This window comes from Carassius carassius, chromosome 21 (assembly GCF_963082965.1).
Source record: "Carassius carassius chromosome 21, fCarCar2.1, whole genome shotgun sequence".
Taxonomy (NCBI): Eukaryota; Metazoa; Chordata; class Actinopteri; order Cypriniformes; family Cyprinidae; genus Carassius; species Carassius carassius.
The window spans coordinates 10,144,907-10,164,441 of record NC_081775.1 but is presented as its reverse complement, the minus strand read 5'-3'; the positions used below and the strand labels follow the sequence as shown (position 1 = coordinate 10,164,441).

Below are 19,535 nucleotides of genomic sequence, written 5' to 3'. Positions count from 1 at the left end.
TGTGTGCGTTCACTGCTGTGTGTGTGCACTTTGGATGGGTTAAATGCAGAGCACAAATTCAGAGTATGGGTCATCATACTTGGCTGTAGGTCACATCAATTTTATTTTTCAAGTCTTAAGTGAAACTTGTAGAAACCAGAGGTTTTAAAATATTTGAAATTTATTATGATAACTATCGACTGATATTATCGCGAGAACGTTTTTGGCCATATCATCACCCAGCCCTAGTCTTTAGTAACATCAGTCTTTGCTATGGCAGTGAAATTGGTATCAAAAACTGTGAAATGTTTTGACAACTGAAACGGCACATTCCCCTCCCAACACCACGACTCATATTTGACTTTAAAGTCAAACTCAAAAAGACAATCAGAGGCTTTTATCCAAATCTATCTGACTTAAGGTACACCACACTAAAGTTCATGACCTTGGCATTGCTATTGATATGCAATTTTCATGCGCACTTTGTCAGTAAAGGCGCTCCTGTGATTAGTAGTATATATCCTGCACGTGCATTCAGATCAGGGTTGCCAGGTTTTCAAAACAAAACTTTCCTAATTGCTTTTCAAAACTAGCCCAATCGTGTTTCATTCCGGGCGATAAAATACAAGTTTTTTGACGGGTTTTCCTTGGTAAAATTCACATTTTAGGGGCTAAATATCTCGTAACTGGGATTGGGGTCGCTTCGACTCAAGGACATGAAATACAACCGCGAACTTGGCAAAACTGGTTGGCATTTACTCCACAGAGCCCTAGTTCACTGACAATCTACACAAAATCGATTTCAACACATATAATGTGACCAGGGTTTGTTCTGAGTTTAAAAATCATGCTACAGACTTAGAAAAGATTTAGTACCAAATATTACAATTACAAGGATTCAAAGTATGAGCCGTACAGTAATAACTCAATACACTGAGTCTATAGTGTAGCTGCACACCCCAAACCTACCGAAAATACTGTGCTTTTTCTCCCATGATCCATTCCACTCCCATGAGTGAGCTTAACAGTGTCACACCTTCCCAACACACACCCAGTCAGCACAGCACCACACTCACGCCAAAGCTACACAACACCTCCCCGTTCTGGTTAAAACACACCAGAATAAAAACATTCCCCACATTCTTATCACATTCAATGATAGGGAGTCAACACTGTTACCTTCCATCCCATTGCTGATGAAGAAACATCAAACTACACGCAGTACAACGAGAAGAAAGTAAAACAAAGGGTGCTGGGTGGAGATGAACAATAGAAGACATGAGCTCAGTCTGAATAATGGACAGTGTGTTGGTATTTGAAAATTTCACAGAATGATTCATTACAATTCTGCATTCCAGTGGTGGCTAATTGCTGTTAGTTTTCGATATTTGGCATTTATATCTTTATGACGCTAGTTACATAAGACGTTTCACTCCTCAGGTATTATGTTTGATATGTTTTGCTGTCATAGAAACAGATATTATGATCATGACTCAAGAGCAGGAGGTATTCACAAGCCCTACGTTCTGACAAGTATGATACGTTCTTACCCACGGGCCACAAAAAGCTTAGAGAAAAAAAAGGAAGATTATTAGTTAATAAGCTCCTGTGGTGGTCTTTTGGTTTACAAGCCATAGCATAATGTGGACCTGTCACGATAGCAACGTTTTAGTAAAATTTCTTGATTTTCAAAAGGAACAGAAAAATACATTGGATGCATAAAATGCTGGAACATTTCATACAAATTTTTAATTTTTAATTGCATTATGTTAAATGTACTTTGATTCACATATATGTTACTTGGTTTAAGTTAAATGTTCAATTTAAATCAAAGATTAAATTGCACTAAAAATAACATTTGAAATTAAACTTAATTCAAATTAAAAGGAGTTAAATTATCAATTTAAATCAAATATTAAACAATACAAATAAACGAAGTTCAATTTTAAATGTTGAAACAAAACGAAAATGAATTACAATTAAAGATTAAAGATCAATTAAATTGCATTAAAAATTTACATACAAAATTATGTTTAAATCAAATTAAAATGGCATTAAAAATTACCTTTTAAATCAAATTTAAATTTTATTTTAAAGTTTAATATGTAGGGTTATCAATTAAAACCTCTTAGAAAAATGTTACGAGCTCACCACAACACCGATGAAGTCTCAATCCAGAGCCAGTGTGCAGGCTTCTATACTGAGCTTTCCAGACACGGTTATAGAAACAGGACTGCACTTTTCTATATTTGCAAACACAGCCATGAATTCAGATGTGACTCATCTGAACTGACTCAACAGCAATGATAAGCAGTGGTTAAACACTGTCGTGACTTTTTGCAAAGGAAGTTGTTAGAGAAGACCCAGTTTTTGGTAAAGTATGACTGCAATTGAGCATAAGTTTTAGGCCTCAATTACAGAAAACGTGGAGTAGATTTTGCCTTGAACAGAGAAACTGTGGTGCAGACAGACATACGCCATCATTACAACTACCATACTATCCTGTTTACAGCCTTTAAATAAGAACACAGACAGCCTTCAACTGCTACAAAACAGAGAGAGAGCACACAGGAAATGTGGTAAGAGACAGAAATCCAGCAACAAGATACCACATTGTGCACACAAACAACTGAAAGAAACACAACCACTCTCCATCATCCTCAGTGAGAGAATGCATCTTTATGTGTGACACACTATATGTTGCCCTTATATGGAGACGGTTAGGGCATGTAATATGCTAATAACCCATGTTAAAGATGCAGTCACACCTAACTTCACAGTTAAGTTAAAATGCAAGCTTATGCAAAGAAGTGTCTTGCCTTCGAAAGTTCAAGTCTGGTGCACTTGCAAATTCCTACAGCAAGATGATGCTCAGTCAATGAGAATATTTACCTCTTTGACCTGTTTGTTTAAAGGGAAAGTAGATGGTATATTTTCACAATTGGAATTTATTATTTTTGATTATATAAAATGTTGCCAAATTCTTTGCAAGCTTTATGCATACGTGTGAATGTACTTTTTTATCATCCAGATTATTCAACTTCAGAACAAAACGTATGTCTGTGACCCCCTGTGGATTCTTTCGCCTGAGAACTATTTCTGCAGATAAAAGAAAAGATGTACACGCAATTATGAATTGAGAGAGACACTCAGTCTCTTTCATCATCAACAGATGACGACAGATCATATCAGAGCAGGCCGTTTCCTGTGTATTTGAGCATGTGGTGCAAATTCTTGCTAAACCAAAGAGAGACTAGAATCTTTGCAAATGCTGAAAGAGTCCAAAAACAGTGGTTTTCGAAGCAGAAAGTCTAGTTTGGTGCCCACTATGAAATAACGGCATTGAATTGTTGATTTGTATGGGATGTTATTTTGTGGTTCAGTTGACTGTCAAAACCATAAATGGTACTGCACTACTTGCCTTGGTGGTCTCTGTACGTGGCTGATTTATTGTACCGCTGACATGGTTTTAGTGCAGAGACATGCGCAATTATAAGACATGTCTGTGGATGTTATGTCCTCCACAGTCTATTAGCACTCTGGGCCGATCTGAATAGAGAGAGCTAGAATGCTTCATTCTCAGAGGAGGAGTCTCAGGAGATGTTTACATGATACGATTTTCAACTAAAAATGCATTTTGGCAGTTTATTTACACAGTAATGGCTTTTTGGGGGACTGAAAATGAAACCTTTTGAAAATCGGTTGTGTTCATCCACTAAAGTGTAAACCACAAAAAATGTATTTTGCATAAATAGTGCAGGTATATGCATATATTGTGTTTGCACAGTATTTCTTTACAAAGTGACAATTGCCAACTACAGGCCTGGCATGAATAATACAGCGTTTTAAGCCATTTCCGCAGATCTGTGTGGACAGATTTTATTTTCAACGTTGTCATCTGTACACGAAAAACATTTAGTAAAAACATTTTTGTTTTTAGCACATCAGTGACATGTAAACATACCATAAATGGATCCGAACCAAACCAAAATCACAGAGAGGTAAGTCTAGGACTGGCTCAACAAATTAAATGTATATAATTAAAATGAATTCTTGTGTCATTTTCTTTTCTTTTGTAAATAGGTTGTAAATAAAAGTTCATTTTACAAGAAAAAAATACTTTAGTTTTTGAAAATGGCTCAATGGTAATTTCTGGGTAAAAACATCCTCTACACAAGAGTTTTGGTGTAAAGTTTTCTCTGTAGTTTTACTTTTATTTTGCACTGACCAGTGTCATTTTAGTATTATTTATGTGCTCATATGTTTTTTTATTTTTATATTTACATTTTTCACATTTGTTATGTGATATTGTCATTTTTGTTTATTATTTTCTTAAATATAACTATCAATGTTTGGTTTTCAAATTAAGTTTTATTTACTTCCCATTAGTAATATTAGTGCTTTAACACTTTTATGCTTTTTCAGTTAGTTGCCAAGGCAACATTTCTAACATAATTATTTTTTTCTATCAAATTATCATCGTCATCATTTAGTTTTTTCCAATGTTATTTAATTATTTCAGCTTTATTTTAATAAAAAAAATAGTTTAAGTTTGACAGCCCCGCTATTGTTATTCATTTGTTAATATTTGCTTATTCACACTATTGTTTACAGTGCCAATAAATATAACAAAAAAACGCATAACAAAAACAAAACATGAATGAGAAGTTTGTGTGTTTTGGAGTGATGGATGCTGGGTAAAGCAGAGTAACAGTGTGGGAGAAGCTAAAATCGAGAGATGAGAAGAATTGCACAGGTGGAGACAATAGAGAGGCACAAAAGCTCTCTCGATGGGTTTGGTCAATGCATAGACACGCGAGTACAGAAACACGTCTGGCTTTTTCCCATCAATTCAAAAGTACTGCTCAGTCATCATTCACATTCAGTGCCCAGCCTCAAAACTGTATTCTGCTCACTCTAAACCAACAGAGAGCTCTGCTACAGCAACAATACAGGAGCAACTGGTAGAAACTGGTGATTTTTAATGCAACATCTGTTAAGTCAGACATTTCTTCATTTCTGAGGCTGGCCATGTGGGTTTGGACCATGTTGACGCCTGGATCTTTAACTTTTCACATTATTCTGCATAACCGAATCCAAAACATTCCAGTCTCTCCCAGAGCAAAACCCCAACCAGCATACAAGAAAATCCAATTGAATACCCTCAAAATATCAAAAACAACTGTGTGCATGCACTTATGAATCACACACGGTCTATTTACAGACAACTATCCAGCAGAAGTATGCATCTTAAAACCAAGTGATCTGCCCTTCCTAGACAATTTTTGAGCATCATCATAAGCACAATCAAGTGTCTCCAGTTACTGAATCTCTAAATGTACATTACACTGTATTCTGGTCTGTCTTCATCTGGTCTCTTACCCGTTCAGATTTAATTCTAACGCAGTATGTTTTAAAACATCTAGTTATATTCTGAACATGTTTAAAGTTTAAGTGTGTCCCAAGGTTGCCCACTCTCAATTAGGAACTCCACCTCCAACACGTTTAACCCTTTTAGCCCTTTCAAAGAAAGAAAGAAAGAAAGAAAGAAAAGAGGGGCGTTGATTGATGGAGAACTACAGACTCACTACTCCTATGAATCAAGCTGCAGTGTTACAGCTGTTGTGTTAATTCAAATGACATATTAGATCCTTTTCATCACTTAAACAAGCTGAAACATTCAGATTTTCTCTAATTTCTGCGTAGGATAGTCAGGCTTTTCAGTAAAGCATCCGGATGCAATAAAATAGATACAGTGCAGGAGTAACAGAGGAAGACTGAAGGATGCTGAACTGATGCCATGTTTCTTACGCCTCACCTGAAATACACAAACCCACAGGACGAGTACATCCCTTCTAATCAAACACGACCCAGTTACTGTGCATATTTAGTTAGAATCTTAAGGAAAATAAGCACTTACCTGGTAAATGGCTGGCGCGCGTCTAGGAGTAACTTAATCACAACTCTGCGTTTGGCACCTGTGCGGATGACGTCAAAAGAACGCACGCGTTCGGTGCGAGAGCGGAGAAAGAGTCGCTGCTCTTCTGTCACAAACTCTGTCCACTTCCAAATAAAGACCTGATTGAAACACTTTCAGCGTGTCAGTTTTTAGGCTGTGCGCTCCTTGTGACCAAACTCCCACACCGCCCAGTTTTTTTTCGAACTTTTCCCGAGAATGTTTCCGCTGTAGAGATGATGGAGCGTCACATGCCCGTGTTGCTGTCAAAATAAAGTCTGGGGGTGGCAAGCGAGGTTGGCACGCGGGGCGTGTCGAGGGGGGTGGGATGAAAGAGAAATATGATTTTAAAAGAAAATCTTTATAACATGTTGTGCCAATGCGCCATCTGCTGGCGGTGATAAATAATGAGAAAATGTGATTAATTCTGCAGTTTAAATTTAAGATTCTAAAATCGCCTTAAAACTAAATAAATCAATACTTTTATGCGGAAATTGATCAAAAGTGACAGTACAGCTATTTATAATGTTGAAAATGATTTCTATTTAAAATATGTTCTTTTGATTTTTTTATTCATCAAAAAATCGAGAAAAAAAATCCCAATTTCTACATAAATATTAGGCAGCACAGCTGTTTTTAACATTGATGATAATAATCTTGAGCACCAGGTCAGCATATTAGAATGATTCCTGAAGGATCATGTGACTGGAGTAATTGTAAATTACTGAAAATTCTGAAAACTGCTGGCTTGACTGTGTTTTGATCAAAATACATGCAGCAAATAGTTATAAAATATTGATCAATTCAAATAATATTATTATTACAAAATTTTAAAAACTCTATGAAAACTATATATTAAATAAGATATTACAAATCTACCAAAAACTGTCCCATGCAGTTCACACTAATATATATATATATATATATATATATATATATATATATGGTGTCTCAGATCTCACAAGAGTGTCCAAACACATAAGATCAAACCGTCTGGGTCAGCAGCACTGAGGTTATAAAAGGTTGTTGTTCTGCTTCTGTGTTTTGGAAAATAAGGAATTATGAGCTATGTGACATTGGCCTATCATCATGTTCTCAATAGTAATTATTTCATTTGTTGCATACAGATAGGTTTGTTGACTAATGAAAGACAGCGTGCGAATAACAACTGAAAAATGTACTGCATAAAGCAGGTGCTGCAAGGCATTAAGTCTTCAGGCTGGACTATGAAGATAATCAGAATGATTCAAATAGTGAAAGTAACAAGCAAACCAATGTTTTTCATTATTTATTTGATCATTATCCAAATCTGTGAGTACCTTACATACTGCAATACATACTGTGTGTCAATAAAAATATATTATCTTTTTCCATTATTTGATAACTGTGTGATAACGATTCGGCAATCTGTACAACCACATGCAATCAGCTACTTCAGTTCCCAGATAATTAAAAACAGAAAACAAAACGAGTTAATAATGGAATTCAGTGAACGCCTGCATCTTCCGCAACCATTTTTATAGCCAACATAAACCATCAGTGAACCGTCCTCCGGCTCCTGTCTTAAAACCTGTGCACATGTGCTTCAACATCATAAACACAAGCTGACTTCATTTTAAGGTGTCAGTTTTAACATGTAAATTCAGAGTAGCTCATGATAGATATGTAATATTTTAAGTTCTTGTTGTAAGCATACATTTAGGTTAAGACATATTCTCTAAAATTGATAAAGTCAAAAACCATGTTTAATCTAGTCTGGCTGGAACCCACCACAACATATCAAACCTTAACTGATTTTTTCACCTAGCAGGAGACATTTACTCATTCAAAAGAGTTTGAAACCTAAAGCTGAAGATAATGTCAAACGCTGGGTTTGTTACACAATTAACATGAACCTAATACAGAAAGATTAAACACTTGGCAACAGCTGCATTAAGCGCTTACAGACACTTGATAATGATTGCAAAGACTGCGGCTGTGATTATTACAGTATATGATGTGGCGATCAGCTAAGCCAACACAACAGATAAATGACAACTGTGATGAGCGTCTGAAAAAAGAAAAAGAAGAAAAAAACGGACGGTTTTAACCATGTCTTACATCCAGATCCTCAGGATATGTAGTGTTGGCAATGTTGCTACAAATCTGAAACCAAAATGGAGGTAAACTTTACAAAGATGTTAAAATCGAGTAAGTCATCTTAAAAAATCAATAGTCAATAATTCAGTGTGGCTTCATTGTGAGTGGTCAAACCCAACTGTGTCCAACGTCTGCAAGAGAAGTAAGGTGAGGAGTGCACATGCTTGGAGGATGTGAAGGAGTTTTTCTGGTTTTATATTTGTGTTGGTGAGGAGGGCAGGGGTTTTGTGTGTACAGTGCAGTGGCAGTACAGACAGACTGTATTTTGCATTGATTGGTGGTTGAGCCTGTAGTGTCAGTGAACAAGAACTGGTGGAAGCTCTCAAACTGGTGCCACATAGTTGCCAGGAAATGTTCCAAAAGCTTGGGTCCTCTCAGACGTACCTGGCAGGAAAAGAAGATTCCGATTGTCATTGAAGCAAAAAAACGTGTGATACAAAAGATCATGGCAACTGACTGTCCTGTAATGTGAGAACTGGCCGAGAGAGGGCAGCACAGAGAAGGGCTTTGCACTGAGAACACACTTAAAATCTATTAAATCTTTCAGCTTTCTTGTATTATATTATGTTATCAAATATTACTTTTATTCATTAAGGATGCATTAAATTAACAAAAGTGACAGTAAAGACATTTCTAATGTTACAAATGGATTTTAATTCAAATAAATGCTTTACTTTTGAACAACTTATTCAAAGAACCATGAAAAAATTAGTGCTGTTAATTGCATCCCAAATAAAAGTTATTGTTTACTTAATATATGTGTGTGTGCTGTGTTTATTATGTAAATACAGAATTTATTATATATTTTGAAAATATTTACATGTATATACATTTATATTGTATATATATATATATATATATATATATATATATATATATATATATATACACACACATATGCTTTTGTTTGTATGTATTTATACACATAATAAATATACACAGTACACACACATATATTATGTAAACAAAAACGTATATTTTGGATGTGATTAATCGCAATTAATCTTTTGACAGCACTAGAAAAAATATATTTCCACAATTAAGCAGTACTGTTTTCAACCATGATAATAATCAGAATCTTTTTCTTGAGCAGCAAGTCATCATGTTAGAATGATTTCTGAAGGATCATGTGACACTGAAGACTGGAGTAATGATCCTGAAAATTCAGCTTTGATCACAGAAATAAATTATATTTTAAAGTATACAAAAATAGAAAACAGTTATGAATTGTAAGAATATTTTCCAATATTTTCTGTTTTTACTGATCAAATAAATGCAGCACTGGTGAGCATAAAACATGCTTTCAAAAACATGAAAAATCATATTGAATCAGATCCATCTATGTAATACTTTTGAACTGTACATTTAAATAATATTAAAAAATAATAATAATAAAATAAAATCCACATATTTTAGTTTTTCTGACACAATTACATTTTAAATTTAACTCAAGTCTTTAAGTGTTCATTTTTGTATTCTATATAATATTCTAATAATAGTGTAGGCCTTAAGCATTATAAAATGTCTATTTCAGACTAACCTGCTCCTACAGTTCTGTACAACTACACTAAAATATCATCAACAGCTTTAAATGATTGAAGTCAAATTGGCCATTGTAACCTTATAATTAAATATAATTACCAAATATGAAATTATAATACGAGGTGATAATCAATATACCAATATATCAGTCATTCCAGTGGTTGATCTCGTTACAAAGTCAAACAGACCTATCTTGTATAAGTTTTTGGCCAGAATGAGCTGTACAGTAAAGTGAAGCTAACTTAAAGGGCCATTACCTACAAACCAGCCGTCATCGCACTTCTCTATGACCTGAACGATGTCTCCTTCTCTCAGTTCCAGCTCATCTCTGTTCTGGGGTTTATAGTTGTAAACTGCTTTATACCTGAATGCAAAGAGAGAGAGAGTGAATGAAAAAGAATAACAAATGGTCAAGAGTGAAAAATGTAGCTGGATCAACCCTAGATATATGTACAAACCCGATTCCAAAAAAGTTGGGACACTGTACAAATTGTGAATAAAAACAGAAATGCAATGATGTGGAAGTTTCAAATGTCAATATTTTATTCAGAATACAACATAGATGACATATCAAATGTTTAAACTAAGAAAATGTATCATTTTAAGGGAAAAATAAGTTGATTTTAAATTTCATGGCATCTCAAAAATCTCAAAAAGGCCATGTTTACCACTGTGTGGCATTCCCTCTTCTTTTTATAACAGTCTGCAAACGTCTGGGCACTGAGGAAACAAGTTGCTCAAGTTTAGGAATAGGAATGTTGTCCCATTCTTGTCTAATACAGGCTTCTAGCTGCTCAACTGTCTTAGGTCTTTTTTGTCACATCTTCCTCTTTATGATGCGCCAAATGTTTTCTATGGGTGAAAGATCTGGACTGCAGGCTGGCCATTTCAGTACCCGGATCCTTCTTCTACGCAGCCATGATGTTGTAATTGATGCAGTATGTGATCTGGCATTGTCATGTGGGAAAATGCAAGGTCTTCCCTGAAAGAGACGACGTCTGGATGGGAGCATATGTTGTTCTAGAACTTGGATATAGCTTTCAGCATTGATGGTGCCTTTCCAAATGTGTAAGCTGCCCATGCCACACACACTCATGCAACCCCATACCAACAGAGATGCAGGCTTCTGAACTGAGCGCTGATAACAACTTGGGTTGTCCTTGTCCTCTTTAGTCCGGATGACATGGCATCCCAGTTTTCCAAAAAGAACTTCAAATTTTGATTCGTCTGACCACAGGACAGTTTTCCACTTTGCCACAGTTAATTTTAAATGAGCCTTGGCCCAGAGAAAACACCTGCGCTTCTGGATCATGTTTAGATATGGCTTCTTTTTTGACCTATAGAGTTTTAGCCGGCAACGGCGAATGGCACGGTGGATTGTGTTCACCGACAATGTTTTCTGGAAGTATTCCTGAGCCCATGTTGTGATTTCCATTATAGTAGCATTCCGTATGTGATGCAGTGCCGTCTAAGGGCCCGAATACCACGGGCATCCAGTATGGTTTTCCAGCGTTGACCCTTACACACAGAGATTGTTCCAGTTTCTCTGTATCTTTGGATGATATTATGCACAGTAGATGATGATAACTTCAACTCTTTGCAATTTTTCTCTGAGAAACTCCTTTCTGATATTGCTCCACTATTTTTCGCGCAGCATTGGGGGAGTTGGTGATCCTCTGCCCATCTTGACTTCTGAGAGACACTGCCACTCTGATAGGCTCTTTTTATACCCAATCATGTTGTCAATTGACCTAATAAGTTGCTAATTGGTCCTCCAGCTGTTCCTTATATGTACATTTAACTTTTCCGGCCTCTTATTACTAGCTGTGCCAACTTTGTTGGAATGTGTAGCTCTCATGAAATCCAAAATGAGTCAATATTTGGCATGACATTGAACTTATATTTTATTCACAATAGAATATAGATAACATATCAAATGTTGAAAGCGAGACAATGTCTCACTTTCAACATTTGATATGTTATCTATATTCTATTGTAAATTATTCCTTTTTTACTCACAATTTGTACAGTGTCCCAACTTTTTTGGAATCGGGTTTGTATTTTCTACATTCTTAAAAGGGCAGTTCACACAAAAATAAACATTCTGTCATATTGTCACATTCTTTCATGTTCTAAACCTTATGACTTTCACATGACGATTTAGTTTACTTAACTACTCCTAAGCAGTCATAAAATGAATAAATGATATTTTTATGTCTGCCTGAATTAGGTCGATATTAACGAGCAATGTACTGTATACTCACGGTTGTCGTGAATAACCCTTGTTCACAGGAGACTGTAATGTGGAAGGAATTTTAACCTCTACATTGTGCTGTGGAGACTGCGTTCTGGTCCCATCCTAAACATGATTGTTATAGTTTTATTTATTTAGATTATTCCCCCAAAAAAATATGCAATATGACTTAAATTCTGAACTGTACTGTACAAATAAAACTGCTCAAATTTGATAAAACACTTATCTGCCACAAAAATATTCACTAAAAAAACTTTGTCTGATCTTAATCTGATTAATAGGCCATACACATACATAGATACAGTAGGTAGTGTTGTTAGTCTACACATACCTGTGTAATGAACGGAGGGTGCGAGTTGGTGTTGGCTGGCAGTCCCGGGCCCTGTGGAGATGTCAGCACATGATTGGAGGAAGACATGGGTGATCGGGTGTCCTTTTCCAGTGGGCTGTGAGCGTGCAGCGATCCGGTCCGGTTGTTTGTGGGTGAAAACGGGAAGTGGTTTGAAGGCTGTTTTGCGTGTGACAGAGGGGAGTGTTTGTGAGGTGAAAGCTGGGGTTCAGGGGAGCGTGACAAGGGAGACAGAGGGGAGTGCTGTGGTCGACCAGGGCTGAGGGGCTCTGGGGTAAGAGTGGGAGAAGATGGAAAGTCATCGCTGCTTTTAGTGCGGGGCATTTTGTTGACCTGGACATAGCTGATGGGAAAGATTCCACTGCGGCTGGTGCCGGCGATACGCCCCTCCAGCCAGTGATCATCAACACGCCTGGTGATAGAGATCACCTCGCCCTGAGACAGAGACAAGAGAGAAGAAAGCTGTTTGGTGTCAAATATCACAGTTCTCTGGAATACTTGCTTCTGATTGGTCAATCACAGCATTCTGTGGTCGAATATTTGTGTATAATGATGTTAAGCTGTAAAATTTGCCGTAATTGTCTGTAAATGTTCCAGGCAACCATTATCCTACATATTTGTACTAGTTAGGGCTGAGAGTTGATTTCAAAAAGAGCTGATTTACATGTCTGAGCATGAAATGATTAAGATTCATTGCCCTAATTACTAAACTCAAGCCTTAAAGCAGTGGTTTTGAACCTTCATGACTCTAAGGCCCCCTTCTGTCTACAACAATATTCGAAGGCCCCATGACTTTTTCAAGTGGTCCATTATTTAAGAATAAGGATTTAAATGGGTCTTGAACTGCCTGTGATTTAATTTTGTTCTGTTTTCTGAGGTCTACTTATAATAATATCAAAATGCTTACATTTAAAAAACATCATGACTTCGAAATAATAGTCTATTTTCTGTCCTGTTTTTAACCACCCTCATCAGACGTTCTGTTTGAATAGGCGTGGCTGATTAAGTAAACACCCACTGAAATGATTATGTATGTTTTACAGTCTACTTCCTTCACAAATGGATGCTGTTAACACATAAATACTCAGAACATATCAAATGATCTGTTTAACAGACCATGCAATAGTGATCACGTGATAAAACAGTTACTAACACTTGTGGACATTACTGTCAGATCCAATATAGTCACCACAGCATTGTCAATTTTCATTGTCTAGTTTCAATCTTCCTGAAAATCCTGCATCAAATTATGCCTTGTTTGTAAATGAATCTGCAGTAAACTGTGAACAAAGGACTACGTTCTAAATGACGCAGTCTGTATCTTGAGTAAAAATAAAGTTTATTCTTTCCTAACGTTGGGATCAGAAGGAAGCCAACGCAAACCCTTTTTTTCCACAACATGGCAATGCAGAGCATCTTGTTGTCTTCAGAGCATCTTTATGATTTCTGCATAAACTTGCATTCACCTCTTTCGTAAACACTATACATGCATGAATCGGTGGTCGGACTAAACAGGCAGTGAGGTAGAATCGTTGGGTGGAGATAAACAGGCAGTGATGTGGAATCGTTGGGTGGAGATAAACAGGCAGTGATGTAGAATCATTGTGTGGAAATAAACAGGCAGTGATGTAGAATTGTTGGGTGGAGATAAACAAGCAGTGATGTAGAATCGTTGGGTGGAGATAAACAGCCAGTGATGTAGAATTGTTGGGTGGAGATAAACAAGCAGTGATGTAGAATCGTTGGGTGGAGATAAACAGCCAGTGATGTAGAATTGGTGGGTAGAGATAAACAGGCAGTGATGTAGAATCATTGGGTGGAGATAAACAGGCAGTTATGTATAATCACTGGGTGGAGATAAACAGCCAGGGATGTAGAATCATTGGGTGGAGATAAACAGGCAGTTATGTATAATCACTGGGTGGAGATAAACAGGCAGTGATGAAGAATTGGTGGGCGGGGCTAAACAGGCACTGATGTAGAATCGTTGGGTGGAGATAAACAGGCAGTGATGAAGAATCATTGGGTGGAGATAAACAGGCAGTGATGTAGAATCATTGGGTGGAGATAAACAGGCAGTGATGTAGAATCATTGGGTGGAGATAAACAGGAGTGGTGTTGAATCATTGGGTGGAGATAAATAGGCAGTGATATAGAATCTTTGGGTGGATATAAACAGGCAATGATGTAGAATCGGTTTGTCAGGGCTAAACAGGCAGTGATGTAGAATCGTTGGGCGGAGATAAACAGGCAGTGATGTAAAACAGGGGGTGGGGCTAAACAAGCAGTGATGTAGAATCGTTGGGTGGAGATAACCAGGCAGTGATGTAGAATCATTGGGTGGAGAGAAACAGCTGTGATGTAGAATCATTGGGTGGAGATCAACAGGCAGTGAGGTAGAATCATTGGGAGGGGCTAAACAGGCAGTGATGTACAATCGGTGGGTGGAGATAACCAGGCAGTGATGTAGAATTGGTGGGCGGGGCTAAACAGGCAGTGATGTTTAAGTAGGTGTTGATCTTTTTCTGTGAAGGTGGTATTTATCCACACTATTACATCATTGAATGTCACATTTCACAAGCTGTTGTTTTAGCAGAAATAAGCTGTTTTCAGACTAACAAGAAAGTTTTGAGTTCTGAAACTTACATGATGATTTTTATAGTACAATGACCTATTATGACAAAAGATCAAGGGCATTTTGGTTTCTCAGTTAATGACCCCTTTAAGAATGTAACATTATATACTTATATATATATATATAATTAGGTTTTATTAATTAAATAACTTTTCTAGTTGAACTTTTTAAAATTTGGTTATTTCATATGCAGGGTTTTTTAAGAATGAGGCAATACTTCAAAAAAGCTGTTTTTGAGGGGGGTGAGTTTAAATAATATCTTGATTTTTTTGTTGTTGTATTGTCTTATTTTAATTTAATTCTGTTTTTAATGTCTATTTTATTTTATACTGAAAGTCCATGTAACCTGAATGTAAAACTCTCTTCAAAATATCATCTTCTGTGTCCACAGAAAAAAAAATTAAATCATATTAGTTTGAAATGACATAATGGTGAATATATGATGACAGTAATTTTGGACAAACTATCCTTTTAACATCTAGCAATGGGCTTTTGATTTATTTCAGTGACTTGTAATCCTTCAGATTGAAAGACTCACTAAGATTCATTCATTGCCTAATTGATTTGGTGACTCTCTTATATCATTTTTCCAGCAGGTGGTGGCCTGTAATTATTTTCGAGCACAAATAATTTGAAATAAATGCCGAATTGTTCACTATTTAAGCACGATAAGAGAACTAAAAGCGGTAACACTTTAGAATACTGTTTCTTACTTACTACATAACTAATAAGGAATTATTGAAGAATTAACAGGTGATTATTCATTAACACTTAACTCACTACTGTTAACTACTAAGGAAGATGTGTTAATTAATCAGTAATATAATTTTATAATTATCTTAAGTAACAGTTAGCTAATCAATAACTAATGTATTCTGTCATACCTCCTTAAGAACTACTATTAATTATCTACTAGTTAGGGTTCAAGAAAAATAACTATGAAGTAACTACTAATGAACAGTTTTACACAATTACATTGAATTGTGACCCTTTCATATATAATTTATTAGCAATATTATTAGTAGTATGAAAATGCAATATTAATATATGCAATACATTTTATAGAGGTTTTGCCTATGTAGTAAATTGTTTTGTGAGTGTGTTTTGTAAGAAATCAGCTTCCGACAGGAACCCCACCACGACTCCAGTGCCTTGCGATAATTACCTTAGTTTTTATATTTTATATACAGTACTGTATGTGTGCCTCCTCAGCATATACCACATTACCATTAATTCAATTTCTGTATGTAAGGCAAAGCCTGAGGAAAAGTGAAAATACAGGTATACAATTTGTAATTAATAAAGAATTATAAAATAATTATGCAGGACTTATTTTGAACCTGAAACATTAGGCCTATTCTAAAGTGAAAATATTGGGAACCCATTAATAATTAATAAATAATTATCAGATAATTCCTCAAGGATTACTTAGAATCTGAAACAGTATTCTAAAGTGAAAACATAGACAACCCATTAGTAATTAATAATTAATGAACAAATAATTATGCAGGACTTATTTTGAACCTGAAACATTAGGCCTATTCTAAAGTGGAAATGTTGGGAACCCATTAGTAATTAATAAAAAAATATTAGATAATTCCTGAAGAATTACTTAGAATCTGAAACAGTATTCTAAAGTGAAAACATAGGGAACCCATTAGTAATTAATAATTAATTATCAAATAATTCTGAAGGACTTATTTTGAACCTGAAACATTAGGCCTATTCTAAAGTGAAAATGTTGAGAACCCATTAGTAATTAATAAAGAATTATTCAGCTGCAACGTGATCTCATGAGACTACGTGTGTATTTTTATGTTAAATGTGGTTCTACCACAGGTACATTACTTACGTTTTCATGCACATAAAAACGTACAACTTTGACGTATTTATAGCAGTAAAACGTAAAAATACTTACGTGTTAGCAGCTAAAAAACTTAAATAATCTAACGTAATGTGTGAATGTATATAAATTCCCATGTATTAATATTAAAATCGTGGCCTTAATGATTTAAATCTGTTGTATTTGTCATATCAATACATGTTTTTAGTGAATTTATTGAAAGCAGTTTACTCATCTACTTAATAGGAAATAACATTTCTGTGCATGCTGCACACTCGTTTTGGGGATTACATAATGTTAAATGAGACTACACTTTGAAACCTTAAAATGAATACAATTTATGTAATTGTTTAACCATTTTGTAATATTTTGCTGTGCGATTTTCTCCTATCCAATGACTGGCATTACAACCATAGATACACAAAAGCACAGCATATAATTACAAATCACATCCATTTTATTTGTTTGCTGTATTCCATATCTCTAGAATCCAGATGTTTGCAAGGAACATATCCAAATTCAGCCCTTTATCAATCGATCTTCATCTTCATTCTCAGCAACAGCGACCATCACAGTCAAAGCCCGCGCTTGTTATGATATGATTATGATTCGAATTTGAAAATAGCGCCAGTGCGCCACCCTCGAGAAACGTTACGACATGGTTTACGGCACTGATATCGAACTCTCATTGGTTCTCACCTTATTCGTCACAGATTGCGACATGCTGTGTTTCAGTTGATAGACATTTGAAATCAGTTCTGTGCCAGTGCGCCTTCACGGAGAGAAGATTCATAATTTCACGGATTAATAAATTAAATTCTGCTCAGCACCTTATAAAAACTATTACCTTCAGAGAGGACTGCGACTGGAACTCATTATCATTTGAACTGCTTTTGGTACCACTGTTAATATTTTCGCAAAGAATAAATGATTAATGTTACATTTGTTTGTCTGTTATTTGTTTATTTATAACAGTAACGTTATGTAGTTTTAAGAAATGGTTATGGGTAGGTTTAGGGGTAGGTGTAGGATTAACGTTAGTGGCTCAAAATAACGTTTTAATGTTATATTTTTACTAAAATTGTGTTTTATTATGTTTTATTCTTTTAACATTCTGTATAAAATGGGTAGGTTTAGGTTCGGGTGGGGTTTAGGGATCTTACATTTATCAAAAAAAATTATAAAAAGGGAAAAAAAAAAAAATAATAATAATAATAATCCGATACGCATTAAAAAGCAGCTTCATGAGCTTCTATGGATAACTGACTGGTCAGAGAAAACGTTCTATCTGTACGTATTTGAGGTTGTTTTTACGTAAATTTAGTTACGTATCGAACCTGTAATTACGTCCAGATAATACGTAAACGACACTGTAAATACGTAAAGGCACATACGTATTGGACAGTTTTAATTTACGTCTAAATGTGTACGTTTTGATTGTGAGATCAGGCTGAATTATTAGATAATTCCTCAAGAATTACTTAGAATCTGAAACAGTATTCTAAAGTGAAAACATAGGGAACCCATTAGTAATTAATAAAGAATTATCAAATAATTCCTGAAGAATTACTTAGAATCTGAAACAGTATTCTAAAGTGAAAACATAGGGAACCCATTAGTAATTAATAATTAATTATCAAATAATTCCTGAAGAATTACTTAGAATCTGAAACAGTACTCTAAAGTGAAAACATAGGGAACCCATTAGTAATTAATAATTAATTATCAAATAATTCCTGAAGAATTACTTAGAATCTGAAACAGTACTCTAAAGTGAAAACATAGGGAACCCATTAGTAATTAATAAAGAATTATCAAATAATTCCTGAAGAATTACTTAGAATCTGAAACAGTATTCTAAAGTGAAAACATAGGGAACCCATTAGTAATTAATAAAGAATTATCAGATAATTTTGCAGGACTTACAGAATTCTAAAGTGAACCTATTAGTAAATAATAATAAACTACATCATTTTGACTAAGAACAACCTATAAAAGTAATCATAAACTTTGTAAAATACTCTCATCTGTTTATTTCAGATGAGAACATTTCTTAATACAGCATATTTTATTCCATTTTAACATGTATACTGCCCACATTTGAACTAATTTAACAAACCTTTCATAATCAAAAGTTAAACATTTAGAAGCAAACAAAATCCATATTTAATTTCCATTATAGGCTAATAAGTGGGCTGTAACAAAGTTGCTACTGTAGTAGTACTTTGTACTTGTCCTTTTACTCAAGTAATTTTGAAAATGAATAGACCTACTTATAATTTTACTGGAGTAATATTTTATTGGGGTAACTGTACTTTTACTCAAGTACTTGATTTGTGGGACACAGCCTGATTATTACAGTGTTTTTTTGCGTATAACTGTTCATTAGTAGTTACTTCATAGTTATTTTTCTTGAACCTTAACTAGTAGATAATTAATATTAGGTCTTCAGGAGGTATGACAAAATATATTAGTTACTGATTAGCTAACTGTTACTTAACACAATCATAAAATTATATTACATACTGATTAGTTAACACATCTTTCTTAGTAGTTAACAGTAGTGAGTTAAGTGTTAATGAATAATCACCTGTTAGTTCTTCAATAATTCCTTATTAGTTATGTAGTAAGTAAGAAACAGTATTCTAAAGTGTAACCCTAAAAGCTTGTCAAAGTCAGACTTTCTGGAAAAATTTGCCCAAACTAGTAAAAACCTTCAAACTACCATTGGTCAGTCTGTGGTGATTATGTAATCGGTAAATAGTAGGTGTGGCTCTGGGGCTCCGATACTTTTTTTCTGTTCAGTCCGTTGAGGTCAGACATCCAAGTGAAAACATG

General features: G+C 35.2%; 2 protein-coding genes across 9 annotated transcripts in view; both read right to left on the bottom strand.

The window, feature by feature from the left end:
* The window catches only part of LOC132097508 (PDZ and LIM domain protein 2-like), a 64,357-nt gene extending 58,349 nt beyond the window's left edge, over positions 1–6,008 (bottom strand). The window contains exon 1 of one of the 3 annotated variants that reach the window (XM_059503259.1): positions 5,900–6,008. The gene's annotated coding sequence lies outside the window, so the exon portion shown is untranslated. Of the gene's footprint in view, positions 1–2,130; positions 2,275–5,797; positions 5,821–5,899 lie in introns of those variants that run through there. The other 2 variants (XM_059503260.1, XM_059503258.1) reach the window with 2 other exon arrangements.
* A 1,202-nt stretch (positions 6,009–7,210) lies between these two features.
* The window catches only part of LOC132097507 (vinexin-like), a 52,674-nt gene continuing 40,349 nt past the window's right edge, over positions 7,211–19,535 (bottom strand). For 4 of the 6 annotated variants that reach the window (XM_059503253.1, XM_059503254.1, XM_059503251.1 and 1 more), the window contains exons 18-21: positions 12,202–12,654; positions 11,881–11,975; positions 9,874–9,980; positions 7,211–8,458 (exon numbers count right to left, since the gene is read on the bottom strand). In XM_059503253.1, coding sequence (XP_059359236.1) covers positions 8,397–8,458; positions 9,874–9,980; positions 11,881–11,975; positions 12,202–12,654 — 717 coding nt within the window. In that variant the 3' untranslated portion in view covers positions 7,211–8,396. The remainder of the gene's footprint in view (positions 8,459–9,873; positions 9,981–11,880; positions 11,976–12,201; positions 12,655–19,535) is intronic. The other 2 variants (XM_059503257.1, XM_059503256.1) reach the window with 2 other exon arrangements.